General features: G+C 40.7%; 1 protein-coding gene across 1 annotated transcript in view; it reads right to left on the bottom strand.

Annotated features, from left to right (window-relative positions):
• usp43b (ubiquitin specific peptidase 43b) overlaps nt 1-17,587 on the bottom strand; it is a 135,712-nt gene that overhangs the window by 28,225 nt on the left and 89,900 nt on the right. The window contains exons 7-8 of the mRNA XM_041778623.1: nt 13,781-13,943; nt 8,529-8,640 (exon numbers count right to left, since the gene is read on the bottom strand). Of these exons, the coding sequence (XP_041634557.1) occupies nt 8,529-8,640; nt 13,781-13,943 (275 nt within the window). The remainder of the gene's footprint in view (nt 1-8,528; nt 8,641-13,780; nt 13,944-17,587) is intronic.

Below are 17,587 nucleotides of genomic sequence, written 5' to 3'. Positions count from 1 at the left end.
GTTTTAATGGAGGAAGAGCTGTTTTCCTGTAAGCAGACCATTTACTCAGCTTCAAATTTTCTGTAATCAATTTTTGCAGGTCAGTTTTTTAACTTTTAACTTTTGGTATCCAAACCTTAACCCCTTAACCAAACCCTCATACAACCCTAACTCCAAAAAAGTTGTGACACTGAATAAAATTTCAATAAAAATAGAATGCAATGATCCACAAATCTCATAAACCCATATTTTATTCACAACAGAACTTAAACACCAAAACATATCAGATGTTGAAACAGATATATTTTACCATCTCATGAAAATTATTAGCTTATTTTGAATTTTACGGCTGCAACACATGTCAAAAAGTAGGGACGGGGCAACAAAAGGCAGAAAAAGTAAGTTGCACTAATGACAAAAAGCTGAAGGAGCATTATGCAACTTAGTAGGTTCATTTGCAACAGATCAGTAACATGACTGGGTATAAGGGGTGCATTTTACAGAGGCAGAGTCTCTCAGAAGTAAAGATGACTGAGGTTCACCAATCTGTGAAAAAACTGCATCTAGTTTGAAATAATTTCTGAAAAATGTTCTGCAAAGACTTTAAATAACCCACCATCTACAGTCAATAATATCATCAAATGATTCAGAGGATATGGAGGAGGCCAATACAGGATTATATTCACTTCCAGAAATCACTGTCCATCAACACAGCAGGCTGTGCCAACCACAAATGAAGTTAAAGCTAAATTATGCAAAAAAAAGAGGTCATATGTGGATAGGATCCAGAAATGCCGCTGCCTCCTCAGAGCCAAAGCTCATTTAAAATCGACCGAAGCAAAATGGAAAACTGTTCTGTGGTCAGATGAATCAACATTTGAAATTCCTTTTAGAAGCCACAGGCGCTGTCTCCTGTGGACTAAAGAGGTGAGAACCATCCAGCTTGTTCTCCTGGCTCAGTTCTGAAGCCTGCATCTCTGATGGTATCAGTTTGCATTAGTGCCTATGGCAAGGACAGCATGGACAGGAACTATCAGTGCTGAAAAGTAGATTGTCACATTGTTTTGTCACATTTTACTCATTGTTTGTCTCATGGTTTATTTATTTTTTGCATAGAATTATTCTTACGTTGCTTTAGTCTTTTGACAGACTGTTGTCATTTCCTGTCTGTTTTTTTGTTAAGTCCTATGAGCTGCATTCTTTTATGTATGACAAGTGCTTTAGAAATAAAACTAAGTCAAGTCGAGGAGATGGAGAGTGTGGCTGCTGAATCAGCTAAGGTCAAGGACAGTGGAAATTTTTTACACTCGTTCGGCCACTGAGAGAGACATATTGACGAAGAAATGCATGTAAGAATGCCTGCAAGTAGATCAGACTAACATCATCGTCAGCCGTCATTTACCTCACACCAGAGCTCACACGATATGTCTGCAGACATTACTCAGAGACTGGCAGTCGCCCAGGCTATGTGGTTTTGACTTGTCATTACATTCTGAGGAGGAGGATATCAGCTATGCGTTTAGTCCTCTGCATGTGTTCAGGGCAGAAGGACGCAGCTCTGAAGCAGAAGCATAAATCAGACTTTGGGATTACTCATACAGTACAAGGACCAGCTCTCCTGTATCCTGCTGCAGCACTTGTCCCTTCTCCCCTGTCTGCTGACGGCCTCCAGTCTCAGGGCTCCAGTCCCAGCCAGACCGGAGCTCAGACACGTCAGCATGTTGCAGTTTGACAGTGAGTTTACATGAGATGCTGTCTCTTAGAGTGAAGAAAACACAAACATGATGGAAGCCCTTCACTCTAACGTTACTCTCTTTGTGGATGACTTTGAGTCCTTTTTGTCAGATACAGCTCTCTAACACAGCCAGGGTCAAAACAGTGTCAAACACAGTGCCTTTCCAGAAAAATAAAATGCTTCAAACATTTTATACCTGTCTGTAGCGCTGTAAAGCCAAGCTTTCTTGCTAGTGCCTTCAGCTAGCTTTCCTTAAAGGGCCAGTGCACACTAAAATCTTTGGAGGCTCATTCAACTATGATTGCAAATTACACTATATTGACAAAAGTATTTGAATTGTGAAATTTCATCCCTGCCAGATATTCCACAGTCAAATGTAAGTGACATTTCAAGAAAGCGGGAGCACATGAAACCACAGAGCGGGGTCATCGCCCGCTAAGGTGAATGGTGCATGAAGTCGACTTCTGGACCTCCACTGGCATTAATGTAAGAACTAAAACTGTGCAGGAGCTTCATGGACTGGTTTCAATGGCTGAGCAGCGGCATGGTGTAAAGCACACTGACACAGGACTGTGGTGCAGTAGAAATGGAGAGGTCAATCATGCTTTTGGCAGTCAAACGCGTGAGTCTGGGTTTGGCGGATGACGAGAGAACGTTACCTGCCTGACCGTGAAGTTTGGTGGAGGAGGGATAAAGGTATGGGGCTGTTTTTCATGGTTTGGTTTAGGCTCCTTATCTCTAGGAAAGGACAATCTTAATGCTTCAGCATACCAAGACATTCTGGACAATGCTACGCTTCCAACTTTGTGGCAACAGTTTGAGGAAGGCCCTTCTCTAGTCCAACGTGACTGTGCCCCACAAAGGACTATAAAGACATGGTTTGATGAGTTTGGTGTGGAAAAACTTGACATGCCTGCACAGAGACCTGACATCAACCCCATCCAGAAACTTTGGGATGAACTGGAATGGAGACTGCAATCCAGGCCTTCTCGTCCAGCATCAGTGCCTGACCTCATAAATGCTCTACGAATGAATCGGCACAATAGCACTCCAAAATGTTTCAGGGATGAAGAGAAAACACAGCGAGCAGGATGGGGGTATGTCCTGGTTTTGTAAACACAGAGTGAGTGCAGTAAGTGTTGGAAAGAAGATGATCAGGTCAGTATTTGGTATCTTCTCCACAAAGAACACGAGCAGACTCACGTGTTTGTGTTGTTTCTGTCATGGGAAAGTCCTCTGTCTTGTTTTTAACCACCGTTAATGACTTGGTGTGTTCAGTGAGGCTGGTGTGAAGGGGGGAGGATGTTTGTGGCATTGTTTGTGCCTGACAGGGCAAAAGATCTCCAATTACTGCCCATGCAAAGAACAGAGTTTCATTATGTTGTTACTGTAAGGGCCCTGTGTCTCTGCATGAAGAGGGAGTTACATTTTTCACTGGATGCAGCGTCCAGGCCCTATATTCTCCCTGTTCAACACATTTACCGCTCTTCTGACTGTTACTATAAGAGCTGTAGATTCATGTGCAGCCATCACGGAGCTCTAGTGTGTTTTATTGTCGAGCATCAGTCAGAAAATGCTTGAATTAAGATGTCAAGTGATGTCAAAAGCGAGAAAAATGGCTTTGAATGCAGCCGTGTCTTTTGTTTTTGAATTGCATCATTGCTGAAGCTAAAATTAGCTGCCCGCTGAAGAATCCACTTGTGAGTGTAATTCACTGATTCAGGAAAAAAAACTACAGATTCAGATGAAGAGCAAACATCTGCTGAGAGCGTCGCTGCTTTCTTGGCAGCGGCAGGCTACAGCAAACTGATTATACTGTACGAGCCCGGGTTTAATTAAACGGCTGACAGCATGAGGCACAAAGGAGACTTCAGATCTCCAGCTGAGTTACTGAAAATGTTGCACCTGAATCCTCTCCTCCTCTCGTTCTGTCTTGGCATTTCTTAAAGAGCACTGAGTCATCCGCAGAAAGCTGGTTAACAGTTTTCATGCTCTGTGTGGGGCTTTGCTGCAGCTTCATTACAGGAGGAGTGTTTGGTTAAAGGACGCCACAACACTGAAGATGACATGCACAACAAAAACTAAAGAACAGGAGTCTCTGAGAGTGAAGAACAAGCCCGATTACAAAAAACCTGGGACACTGTAAGAAATGTAAAGAAAACATGATTGTCAAATCTCATTAACCCATGCAAAGGGCCACGCTTGCCTCTTTTAACAGCAGTCTGTAAATGTCTGGGAAGTGAGGAGACCAGTTGCTGGAGTTTTGGGAGAGGAATGTTGTCCCATTCTTGTTTGATGCAGGATTCTAGTAGCTCAACAGTCCTGTTTTGTTTCATGATGCTCCAAGTGTTTTCTATTGGTGAAAGGTCTGGACTGCAGACAGGCCGGTTCAGCACCCAGACTCTTCTATTGTGAAGCCATGCTGTTGTGATAGATGTGGTATGTGAATTCGGCTGAAATAGTCAAGGCCTTCCCTGAAAGAGTTGCTCTAAAGCAGGGGTTCTCAACATTGGGGTCGGGACCCCATTGGGGGTTGTGAGACACTGAAATGGGGTCTCCAGATGCCTTAAAAAACTAAGAATATTTTTTAAAATTATAATTTTGCCACTTCACACCAATTTTGCCAAATTTTAACACATTTTTGCCACTTAAAACCCATTTTTTTCTCAATTAACTTCAAACTTCTAAACCAAATCTTGACACTCTCTGCCTATTGTTTGCTCTGTTGTCCCATTATTGCCACTGTTAACCCCTCTTCCACTTTTTAAGCCAAATTTCACAATTTAATATGCCCATTTTTGCCAGTTTAACACATTTCTGCCTATTTCTGCCTCAGCTAACCCCTTTCTTGCCTGTTTATATTAATTTTTCATCCCATTTCACCAAATTTCCACCTATATTTGGCACTTTAACGCCATTTCAGCAACTTTTCAATCCCCTTTTTCCTCTTAATTTGCCTGTTTTTGCCACTTTAACCCATTTTTGCAGTTTTTCGGTTATTTTTTCCACTTTCATCTAACTTTTCGCATTTCTAACCCATATCTGCAATTTTTAAAATATCCAATTTCACCACCTTTTCCAATAGTTTTTTTGCCATTATAACCCATTTTAGCCATTTTTAACATATTTTAATTCTGTTTTTTACTACATTTATTGCAAGAATTGGAGATTAAATTAGTTGAAATATCGATCAAACATTTAAATTGACCCAATTTCACAGTAAAACAGGATCAAATAAAAGGTATTGATGCATGTTCAATAAGGACTTCAGGACTTTTGCCACCATTTTTTTTAGTCACCTAGTCGCGACCCACTGAAAACTGCTTCACGACCAACTTTTGGGTCCTGACCCCCCAGTTGAGAACCACCGCTCTAAAGCCTCTCTCTTCTTTTCAGCATTGACAGTTCCTTTCCAGATGTGTATGGTGCCCATGCCATAGGCACTAATGCAACCACATACCATCTTCTCTTCAGTCCATAGGACACGGTGGTTTCCAAAATAAATTTCATCTGACCACAGAACAGTTTTCCGTTTTAACTCAGTCCATTTTAAATGAGCTTTGGCACAGAGAAAACATCAGCGTTTCTGGATCCTGTTCACATATGGCTTCTTCTCTCCATGATCGAGCTTTAACTGTCATTTTTGAACGGTACGGCCAACTGTGCAGTCAGACAGTGATTTCTGGAAGTGTTTCTGGGCCCATGCAGTGATTCCCAGTACAGAATCATGCCAGTTTTTAATGCATTACCGCCTTAGGGCCCACAGATTACAAACTATAATACTGACCTTCAGCCTTGTTCCTTGCTCACAGAGATTTCTCCGGATTCTCTGAATCTTTTGAAGAATTTATGAACTGTAGATGATGGGGTATTCAAAGTATTTACAATTTTATACTGAGGAACATTTTTCTGAAATTGTTCCACCATTGTTAGATTCAATTTTTCACAGATTGATGAACCTCTGTTTATCTTTACTTCTGAGAGACTCTGCCTCTCTAAAATGCTCCTTTTATACCCAGTTTTTTTACTGACCTGTTGACAGTTAATCTAATTAGTTGCAAAATGCTCCTTTAGCTGTTTTGCAATAGTGCAACTTAATTTTCAGTCCATTGTTACCCTGTACCAACTTTTTTGAGATGTGTTGAGATTCAAAATGAGCTAATATTTTTCACGAAATGTTAAAAAGTCTCATTTAAACATCTGATATGTTGATTTGACCATCACTGCTTTTCTTTACATTTTCACAGTGTCCCAACTTTTTTGGAATTATGGTTGTCCATAATAACAGGACAGGGGTGTGACTAAGCTACTCATGGTTTTAGTATTTCTATCATTGTGTCTGACTTCAACCATCAAATAAATCAATATGGCGATCTCCTCATGGTCTCCTTGCTGCAGATGTTACGGAACAAATATGGCCGCATGAGCTGCAACAACCCTGAGCCTGGGAAAGGCTATTAAATACTATAAAATACTGATGCTAAAAAAAATAAAATAAATGAAAATAAAATGTGTGGAGTGTGGGGCTGCTATATTAGGCTCAATTATGGTTTCATCCTCAGCACATTCAAGGGGGAACTCTTTATTTGTTGGACTTAAGTCTGTCAAACTATCTCCACAAAAGTAAGAAATAAAAGCCAAATATTTACTCTTTTATAGAGAGTAAAGAGAGCTGGAGACGGTGCAGTAGCAGACCAATAACTTTAAAGATGAGCAGACGAGGGCAGCTTTCCCTGGACAAATATCAGCCTGAACCAGAGCCACTAAAGTGATGCCTGAAGACAAATGCTAAAAGAAAAGACAAGTACACTTTAACAATCTTTTATGGGAGTTTCCATCCAAATAAAAACCAATGCAAAGAAAGGCAAGAGAAGAAACACACGCATGTCACACACTGGTTAACTCCTCTCTGGTCCAGAAGAAGCGGATTCCTCCCTGCCTCCTGCAGCACACTCAGCTCCCCCACCTGTACCACACATCGTCCATGTGTGGGCACGCTCTGCTCCGTCCCGCGCCAATAAACCTGTCGTAGAACAGGTGCAGCAGCCAGCGCAGCAGGAGGGAGCCGTGTCCTCTCTCTGCCTCCAGCCGGTGCTCAAAAACAAGCCCGCCCACACGACAAGGCCATTAAACCCAAGTTTTACAAGCATCAAGGAACAATTACTGCTGATTTATCACACTCAGCTATACGGCAGCTCAAGCCCAGGAGTTTTAGGTAGTAGATGAAGTAAATAAAGCATAAAATACTAAATAATATAAAGACGTTATTTATTCCCTGACTCTAGTTGATGTTGCAGTGGCTGCAGAATTTATAGCAGCTGGACTTTTAATTTAATGAGCACAGACTTTTTGCCTTATTGAGCATGAAATCATCCATTTACCAGGCACAACATTTTAATCACAAGTGCCCAACAAAACTAGCCACATCTACACACCAGTAACCTCAAACATCAGAGTCAGAAAGTTCCAGTTCTTATATATATCAGTCCAGTCAATGCATGACCACTGTTTTATCAAAGACAAGATTTATCTGATATACAGGTGCATCCTCCTTAACTCAATAGTACAAACTATTGTAGTGTTACTCAACCCTGCTCAACCAAAGAGCCAAATTATTGAAAAATACCTTTGCAAGAGCCACAATCTAAATGGTGAAAAATGGCAAAAAAGCGTTTAAGTGGCATTAAGTTAGTAAAAGGTGGCAATAATGGTCAAAAAGCAGCAAAAAGTGGCAAAAATGGGGTACAATGGGCTCCAAATTATATAAAAATGGGCAGAAAGTTGCAAAAATGAGGAAAACCGTGGCAAAAAAAAAGAAATATGTGGCAAAAAAGGTCAGAAAACTGCAAAGAGTGGCAAAAATGGGTGAAAGGGGGCAAAATAGGCTTAAAATGGCAAAAACTAGATGAAAAGTAGAAAAAAATGGGTAAAAGTGGTTAAAAAAAATAAGAAATAGGCGGCAAAAATTGCCTAAAAGTGGCAAAAAAAAGTGGCAAAAATGAGGCAAAATAGGCTCAAAATGGAAAAAAATGCAAAATGTTGCAAAAATGGGGAAAAAAGTGGCAAAAAAATAAGTAACAGGTGGCAAAAAAGAGGCATAAATGGGGTAAAATAGGCCTACAATGGCAAAAACTGGGAGAAAAGTTGCAAAAATAAGAATTAGGTTGCAAAAATGGTCAAAAAGCAGCAAAAAAGTGGCAAAATTGGGGCAAAATAGGCTTGAGATGAAAAAAAAAGGTTGAAAAGTTGCAAAAATAGGGAAAAAAAGTGGCAAAAAAGTAACAAAAAGCAGGAAATATGGAGCAAAATAAGTAAAAAGGGACCAAAAAAAGCAAAAAGTAGCAAAGAGTGGCAAAGGTGGGAAGGAAGTAGGAGCTAATGACAAAAGGCAGCTTAAAGTGGCAAAAAAAAAAAGGAAAAATAGCAATTAGCAAAAAGCAGGATAACAGGGGCAAAAACAGGATAAAAATGGCAAAAATTTGCAAAAGTGGAAAAAAAGAATTGGCAAAAATGGCTAAAAGCATCAAAAATGGATCAAAAGTGGCAAATATGGGAAGAAACTTGCAAATAAGGGCAATGGAAATATACAGACAAAAAAAAAAAACCCAATAAATTTTGACAATTAAAGCCCACAGCTGCCTTCCATCTACATCGAGGAGATACTATCAAAGCCGATGCTGTCATGGAAAAAAGCTGTACCATATTTGGTGATGCTTCATTAATGAGCCATTGAACACTTCAGTCTCCAGATAAACAATAAAACATTATTTCCTTCCATGCATCCATTAAGAAACGACCATTATATGGTTTCTACCTGCGCCTGAGCTCCGTTGATCATCAGGTAATACAACTTGCTGAGGATGCTCTGCTGCAGCTGGTCCCAGGAAATAGACCGATCCTCCCTCATCAGGAATGGAGGTCCAAACCTTGATGAGAAATAAAAAAGCAGCTTTAATGACAGCTCACATCACACACTTTCAGCTCCTCCACATAAACCCTGTCTGACTCACGTGTCTCTTTATCCCATTGTCATGTAAATAATCATGTATTAACACTATCAGCATTAGAGGAGGATTCTCATTACAGGGTATCTATGAAAGGACAGAGAGATAATAAGGAGTGAAAATAGCTGCTGAGGAGAGGGACGAGGGACAAACCCCCCCCCCCATCCCTCCACTGAAATGATAGCTCAAGTCATCATAACACATTTAATTGAGGGCAGCCCTCTATTGTATGCTTCAGATTTATTAGAATGAAAACATGTCGAAGCATGTGCATACGGAGGCAAACACAGCAGACACAGGCATTGTTAAAATGACTGCAGGGTGATTTCAAAGAGTAGATTAACCATTAGAAGCATTATTAATGAAATATAAGCTTTGTTGCACTGGTATTTTTCTCTTTAACTTTGTTACATATTTGTTTGATTCACTTAAAGACAGCTGAAAAATAAAGCAACTCCTCATGTGATTTTCTTATAACATGATAGGAAAATACCATGGAGAGCCCTCAAAGTAAATTAGACTGGATTACTGTTCAAATTGTAGTAATTGCCATGCTGTGGTGGCTGCAAAACCGCTGCACAGAAGAGACAACATGCACAACAAAGTAGGAAGGAAAATATTTTCCACATATTCGTTTTTGTGTGCAAAATCAAAGCTTTTTGGAGCTTGTTTTCCTGAGACATGAATAGAGAATTAGGAGAAAAAGTCTAGTCTAAAGGTATATTTGCAGAGAGATCCATGCTATACATCCTGGAGTGATGGCACTCATGTTTATTTATCATGTGCTGCAGACTCAGTGATGAATTTCAACATATTGTGCAAAATTTCAAGAGAATAAGTAGTTAAATTTAAGACAAAAATGTTCATACACACACACAAATAGGAAACTTCATTAAATGAAAATCTCTTTCATTTTCAGTGGATTTCGGTCACCCCCACAGTGTGTTTATTTCACCTCTGGACATGCATATTTCATTTTCCCTGTCCTTTATTTAACCAGGAGGAAAAACACTGAAGTGGGCAGCAGGATCATTCCACTGAAGAATAAACACATGAGCGGAGTCTGAAACCACACACTAACATACTGCCTCCTGTAGCTACGTATTAAAGGTCACATATTATGCAAAATACACTTTTCAGCCTTTTTCAGGCCTGTCCATAATCTCCCCAAGAATCAGAAAAATCCATTCCCTCCCCCCAGAAAGTCCCCCCTTCTCCCTCCCTTCCCACAGAAACAGCTTGTTCTAAACAGGTCTGAAACAGAGGGGATTTTAGACATGCAAAAATCCAATACTGGAGTGTTTGTTCAGCAACAGACTTTACAGGCATGTTTTGGGGACCTCTGAGACCGATTTAAACTTGTCTTAAAGGGGTAAAATATGTCCCCTTTAATGCACATCCTCTCTCCTCATGACTCCAGTCAGTCACATTTACATTCTGAGCTACAGTTAACAAGCTCGCACCAAGCAGGCTCCACTTTTTTGGTTATTAGAAAATATGCAGTACACGTACATGTGCATGTCAAAAAAATTAAAATATCATAATGTTTCAATTTTGATTATTACAGCCCAGGCTGGCCGCACACTGCAACATTGGAGTTTGTAACTGGGGCCAATATCAGCTGATACTGATGCATCAGTGCATCCCTAATGATTTTGCTTAAGTTGGAGAAACTGATGCTGCACATAAATGATTCCCAGTTTCATTTTTGCAGAAGGGAATCTTGGTTATTAATTGATCACTGCATCAGGAAGCATCAGTATCCCGTTGGTATCAGGATTGCAGAAAGCAAAAACCCAGGTATAAGGCCTGTGTCTGAGTGAAATAGCTGAGTCAGAGCATCACCACTTCTCTAGGTCAGATATTCATTTCATAATCAGTCTAATAAACCTACATTTAAACACTGAGCAGTATAAGTCCTGTACTTGCTCCTATGTTCTGGTATATCACAGCTCTTACAAAACAGCCGAGCTGAAAGCTTTCACACTTCGTCCTTTAAAAAGCATCACAGGTTCATTTCTGAAAATCGGTAACCGGAGCGAGAAAAACATAAGTGACTCCAAAGTCATTTTCCTGGCACAGCCGAGTCGTCCAGCTGTCATCTGATGAGAGCGAGAGAGGTGGGTGGTTTGATGGACGACCGAGAGGCATTTGAAGGAGAAACTGACACCCGGCTGGGATTGGACTTTCCCACAGCCGAGTTGGCGAGCTCCTCCGTATTGATCTCTCTGCACGTTCGTCAGGGAGATGAATGTTTGATCTCTATATCATGCCAGGTGTCCGAGTTCTCAGTCCATTGATCTGAAACTCATCCCGCAGCGAGATACCGGTCCTTTCTCTAACACGAGCTAACATGACCTTGATGCGCTCTACAGAGCCCGAGTGGGTTTAATGTGGACTCAGCTACTGTAAGTAAAGCTCACGTCTGCTGAAGGGCTGCTTTTTTATTTATCCAACAAGAACACAATGATTATTCCATTACACTTTTTCCGCTTTACAGTCAGAGAAGGTTTCACGAAGTTACTGCTGCTGTTCAATCACACCTGAACCTGTGAGACCGATCTGGCATGTTCTACAACCACTATACTGCAACGACAATATAAATATGAAGATTAAAGCTGCAACTGCACAGTTTCTGAGTAGATCTACTGAGTTAAAGCAGTCTGTAGTACTCATAATGCTGTATGTAACCATGCTATGTCTAGGCTAAAGATGCATACGAATACTGGATGTGCATTTCTGCCATTTGCAAAGATTTATGTTGCATCAAAAAATAACAACGACAAAGAGAATTTGATTTATTATGCTTACCTAATTTGAATATCTCCCAAAGTTTTCAAAGACATTAGAACTTTTTAGAATTGGATGGCACAGTAAAATTGCACAAACTCAAACGCAAATTACTCAGTCCTGCAGACCTCTTAGCATCTAGCTTCATCTTAAATCTTATAATGAGCTAGATGAGCCCCTTTAACATTCATTTTGTCACAAACATGCTTTAACTGTAATGATGATGTACTATCAACTGAATAAATCTTGTGAAAACGGACCATACATGAGAAATGAAACGCCCATCCAAGCTTTAAAAGGAGGCTGTTTTAATTTCTGACTGCTGCCATTAATAAAAAAAAAATTGCCTGAATATTTCCTTCCTGTAAGGACACAAAAGTAGCTTAAGAATAAAGAATGTTTGTATTTTAGCATTTAGAACATTTAAACCATTTTAAACACAGCCTTTTCGGTGGAGTTTCTCTATGCAGAAATAACTTTTTGCCCCCCATCGAGAGTTCTCTGCTGCTGCGTGACGTCATCTGCAAAAAACCTACTAGAGGCCACTCAAAGGCAATGCCGAGAGGGCGAAGATCGCCTAGTGCAGCGTTACTCAACCCTGCTCAACCAAAGAGCCAAATTGTTTAAAAAAACATATCTTTGCAAGAGCCGCAATCTAAGTGGTGAAAAGTGGCAATAAAAATAAGTTAGAGGTGGCAAAAATGGTCAAAAGGGGCCAAAAAATGGTAAAAATGGGCAAAAAGGGGAAAAAATAGGCATAAAATGACAAACACTAGGTGAAAATTGGCATAAATATGGAGAAAAGTGGCAAAAGGCAAAATGGTCAAAAAGAAACAAATACGTAGCAAGAAAATAGTTGACAGTGACTTAAATTGGCAACAAGCAGCAAAAAGGTGGCAGAAATGGGCAAAAGGCAGCTTAAATGGGTTAAAAGTGGCAAAAAAAAACCATTGCATGTTGCAAAAATCAGGATATACATGGCGAAAATGGGAAAATAGTAGCAAAAAGAAGTGGCATCATGGTCAAAAAGCAGCAAAATATGTAGCAAAAAATGAGTGAATAGTGACTAAAATGGGTAAAAAGCAGCAAGAAGGTGGCAAAAAAGGGCAAAAGATGTTTAAATGGGCAAAAATTGTTGGAAAACTAGAAAACCACTTGGAAAGTGCAGACCTCCGCCATTAGCCCTATCTCCCAATAGTACAGAAATTCCTGGATCCAGACGGTGATTCGGATCACTCCCAAAATCTAATCAGTTCTTCCTTACCACATTTCTGACATTCCCTGAAAATTTTATCAAAATCTGTCCATAACTTTTTGAGTTATGTTGCTAACTAACTCACAAACTAACTAACTAACAAACCCTGCCGATCACATAACCTCCTCGGCGGAGGTAAAAATTGGAAAAAGAAAAATCAGGATACACGTTGCAAAAATGGAAAAAAGTTACAAAAATAGTTGGCAAAATGGGCAAAAAGCAGCAAATATGTAGCAAAGAATTAGTCAAAAGTGACTTAAATTGACAAAAAACAGCAAAAAGGTGGCAAAAATGGGATAAAAGTAGCTTAAATGGGTGAAAAGTGGCAAAAAAGGGGAAAAAAATTGCAAATAGCAAAAAGCAGGATATACGTGACAAAAACGGAAAAAAGCAGCAAAAAGAAGTAGCAAAAGGAGGTAAAAGCAGCAAAATTTATAAGAAGTGGCAAAAAAAATGAAAAAAAGGGGCCAGAAGTGCAAAAAAGGGCAATGGAAATATACAGACAAATAAAGATGTTCAAGACAAAAAGTCCAGGTGAGATGAAATGTTAAAAAAGTCAGGATCAAATAACAGAAAAAAATCAAAGCCTACAGTGGTTCGGTTATGCCCCATGTACCTTGGTGGCCTGGGTTCAAGTGCAGCCTACAGCTCTGTCTCTCTCGTCCCTGTTCCTAATTCTATCCACAGTCCTCTGCTCTGGAAATAAAGGCATAAAAAGCCCAAAATTGTGTTAAAAAAAAAAAGCTTGGTTACTAAAATAAGGGGTAATGTGTTGAGTGGAGCCAACATTTGCAGCGTTTGTATGATGAATCACAGTTTGCTCTTTATTTCGGTTATGAAATATGCAAAAAGGCATCATCCTCTTGATGCTTCAGTCACTGAGTATCATTTTATTCTAACAGCTCCATGCAGACCAACACCAAACGGTCTCTCCTGGTCTGGTTTTGTTTCCGAGCTATTATTAGTCAAGCTCAGTTTGAGTGCAGGGCTTCGAAAAGGGTCAATAGACATAATTACCTCACAGTCTGCTGGCCGCCCCCCGCTGCGTTGCACACCAACAGCAGAATCTTCACAGGGACGCCCTGGTTGAGAAACTCTGTCGACAGCGCGCCGGATGAGGGCAACCTCTGACCTTCAGGGCCGGTGGAGTAGGGAGAGGATGGGAGGCTGTGATGGTAACCTGACAGAGGAGTTAGAAGACAAAGACAATCGGAGAGAGAGGATAAATCTACACAGAGAGATGGGCTGAAAGTTTCTTTATGGTAAAAAATCCTGTTCTGATGTCTGATCTTTTACTCTAGTGTGGTTTGAAGCACGCCCTCCACCACCTCTGATGTTAGTTTGAGAGAAAGAAGACTTGTACTCTGAGAGATGCTACACAGATAGGTGTTAAGTAACTGCAGTCCCACGTTCTCCTTTTAAAAGTAAGACGAACTGATTTCACGTACTAAAAACCCGATCATCAAACAGAACACCTCTAACAAGCAGCGAGGAGGAGAACTGAGAGATATATAAAGTGGCGAGACGGCAGCTTTCTATTTGGGGAACAGTGATTCAGAGGGGAGAACAGATGGACCAATGGCTGCCTGCACTCTCAGCAGGAGGTATTATCTGATGCAGCGACTGCTCCACATCCTTTCCTGGTGGGGTGCCAGCCAGCACCACTTCTCTCCCCGTCCCCCATCGCCTCTCCGAGGAGTGTGACTGACTGAGAGAGCAAAAAGCTGCGATTATGAGATCCCCGTGAAACATGACGTCAGCACAACTCTGGGTTTAACGCGCAGGTTGGTCCTTGGGAGTTCACCGTCATAAATCAGACAGTGAATAAGACTAACAGAAACAGATGACAGTGTATCGATTAGCCCAAAGGCTGTGCCTTCCTCAAACATCATTTAAAGCTGTTACCTACACGTGACGCCTGATTCATCACTGACAAAGCAAACGCCACCACTGAGCATCAGCAGAAAAAGCCATTTCTGGCACCTTCTCACGGTAATAATCAGATGTGAGGAGGCCCCATGCAGCCAAGTGAGTCACATATTTAGTGTCAGAATCTGAATATTAATAGCCCTTATTGTTATTTCATGCAGCGTGTTGTAGTACAATGATGTGTGAGTAACTGGAAGTTACATTTGCACATTTTTCTACTCCTAATTAGAATTAAAGAGACAATATATAGAATTTCTACAGACAGCCGCCATCACGATTCACAGCTTTCAGTCATGTGACCATGCAGAAGCCTGGAGGGTGCATGCTTACATCACCTGACCTGCAGAAAAAGGGAGATATCGATTTGAGCAAGAGAGTACCGAATACTGATCTGACACCAGTGTGAGCTTTCTGGACTGACTGTGCAGACTAGCAAATTATTTTAGACCTATATTTGACTCAGAACAAATAAAACCATAATATACAGCATCTCCGTGAGCCTAAAGTTGTTGTTCTGCTGATTATTAAGGTTTACTGCTAATTATTAAAATAACAATAATACAGGAGGCTGCATCACAGGCTCTCCACCCTCACAAAGGGTAAACAATATGGCAGTTAACATTTAGCACGGCTAAACAAAGCAAAATATAAAGCTAAACTAACATTACGGATCAATGCATAAAATCTCATTTGAACTGCAAGTTTTTGTCACTTAAGACCCTCAAAAAGCACATGAGACACTTTTTGAACTACTAAAATCCAGAACTTAGCTTTGGAAGGTCAGAACAGGTATGGTAGCACGGGCCAGTCTGGCACTTCGCTGTGTCAACCTTGGTCTTGATGGTCCTGATAGGCCCCAGTAACGCATGCCAGGTGCCTGTAGAAGTGTAGCTTCCACTTCCATATCCAGCAGCTGACCCTGCCCATCCCTGCTCTCCTGAGCACATCAGCGTTAGACACATGGTCTTGCAAACGATACCCAAAAATGTACCAAAGAGAGGTTGTCAGAAAGGAGTCTAGTTGGCGCGTAAACGCACGTAGTAACGTAAATAAAAAGAATCAGAAATGGACCAAGACAGCAGTGTTAATTTTGACAGCTATTCTTAATTTCAGTCTCAGTCTTTTTCATTACGTCTTTTAGTTTTAGGCACATTTTAGTCACTTCTACCCTTTATAGTTTTAGTCTAGTTTATTCGACAAAAGCTACAAAACATTTAAGTCTAGTTTTAGTCCATAAAAAGTCTTTACATTTTAGTCTTTACTTTTAATCCAAGCATTTATTCTCTTTCCTAAGTCTGGTTCCAAGTCATGGTAGTGTGTTGTGTGCACTCTGCCAAACCTGGGGTCCCTGCTCTCTACAGCTGAGAGGAAAGAGAGATACAGATGCATTGTTTTTTGACAGATTTACCCACAGTGGAGAAATATCCTGGATTTTGCATGTCTAAAATTGCAAAACTAAATGACATTTTTGTCTAGTTTTAGTCATCCTGACAAAAACTAACCTTACATTTTGTCAGTTTTAGTCATCACAGATCTATTTTTGTTAGTCTTAGTCTAGTTTTTGTCATGGAAAAAAGGATGATCCAGCACACATGCACTGATATCAATGATAAATTTACAACTTAGGGCCGATTCTCTGGGTTTTTCAGGGGCTCAGTTAATCCTGTGGGCAGACCTGGGTACAGTACTTTTCAGAAAGTCCTAGTACTAACGCACGGTTCTGCTAATTCACAAGGCACACCTAGACCTGCCTCTAGACACCACCATTTAAGAATCACTGAACTAGAGGACGATGTAAGAAAAGTTTGGACATGCTAGTCTTGTTGAGTTGTGGTTGATGCTCGTAATCAGGTCTTAGGTTTTACGATCAGCTGCGACAGTGCAGTAAGGCCAAAATGTGGCTGAATTTTTGTAGCCCTCAGCCTCACCATCAGCAGATTAATGGATTGATGCCAAGGCAGGTGAACTGCTCTGCAACTTCCACGCTCTCACCATCCACTGACACAGATTCAGCATCCAAGGCATCCCTAAATGCCTGTATCCTTGTTTTGGCCCAGGAGACGTGCACTCCCAATGCTTCAGCCTCCTCACTCAGCAAGTAAAGACCCCCCCACAAGGACATCTGCATTCTCTGCAACTATCACAGCATCAACAGAAAAGTCAGGATCAAATAACAGAAAAAAAGTCAAATAATACCCCAAAAACTATATTAAAAAAAAAACATTCAATGTAAAGGTCTGTGAGAAAAAGGATGGTCTACTGTAAAGCCAGCCTCCTATGACCCCAGATTCAGAGCCTGAGAATTTTATAAAGGTATTTGAGAGTTGAAGCCTCATGGGAATAATCCAGGCAGTATATAGAGGGCAGGACCTATACAAAATTAATCCAAGTCTACATTGGAGCTGCCTCGCCTCTAACATGAAACCTCTGATTGCTGAGTCCTGACCCTGAGAGTGAGCGTAATGATAAGTATGCACAGCTCCTTATTTATTAATGTGACTTTAATCAAGCATGCGATAAAACCTGCTTAAATCACACGCCGTCACTTAAATGAGAAGTGTCCTCCGGCGGCAGCGGGGACGATTTATGGGAAGAAAAATCTCTTTTTAAACGCTGGCTGAAACGTGTTCATAAAGCAGCAGAAACACACGGAGGTCACCTCTGCTGAGATTTATAGGTGCATGCTGGGAGGACACCTACGTCTGCCATCGCTCGTTAAATCAGTCTTTTACAGCTCGCTGTCAGAATCGGCTGTTTCTACACTCTTTTTTTACGGCTACCTCCTGATTTTTGTACCTTGTTTACAGGATGAATAATGGAGGGAATGTGGGACGTGGTTGTAGAGTGATGTGTCACCGCAGTATGGAAAAAACGTATAAAAATAGGTAACAAAAG

Source organism: Cheilinus undulatus, linkage group 21 (genome assembly GCF_018320785.1).
Source record: "Cheilinus undulatus linkage group 21, ASM1832078v1, whole genome shotgun sequence".
Classification (NCBI taxonomy): Eukaryota; Metazoa; Chordata; class Actinopteri; order Labriformes; family Labridae; genus Cheilinus; species Cheilinus undulatus.
The sequence above is the reverse complement of the archived record's forward strand: the minus strand, read 5'-3'. Positions and strand labels throughout refer to the sequence as shown.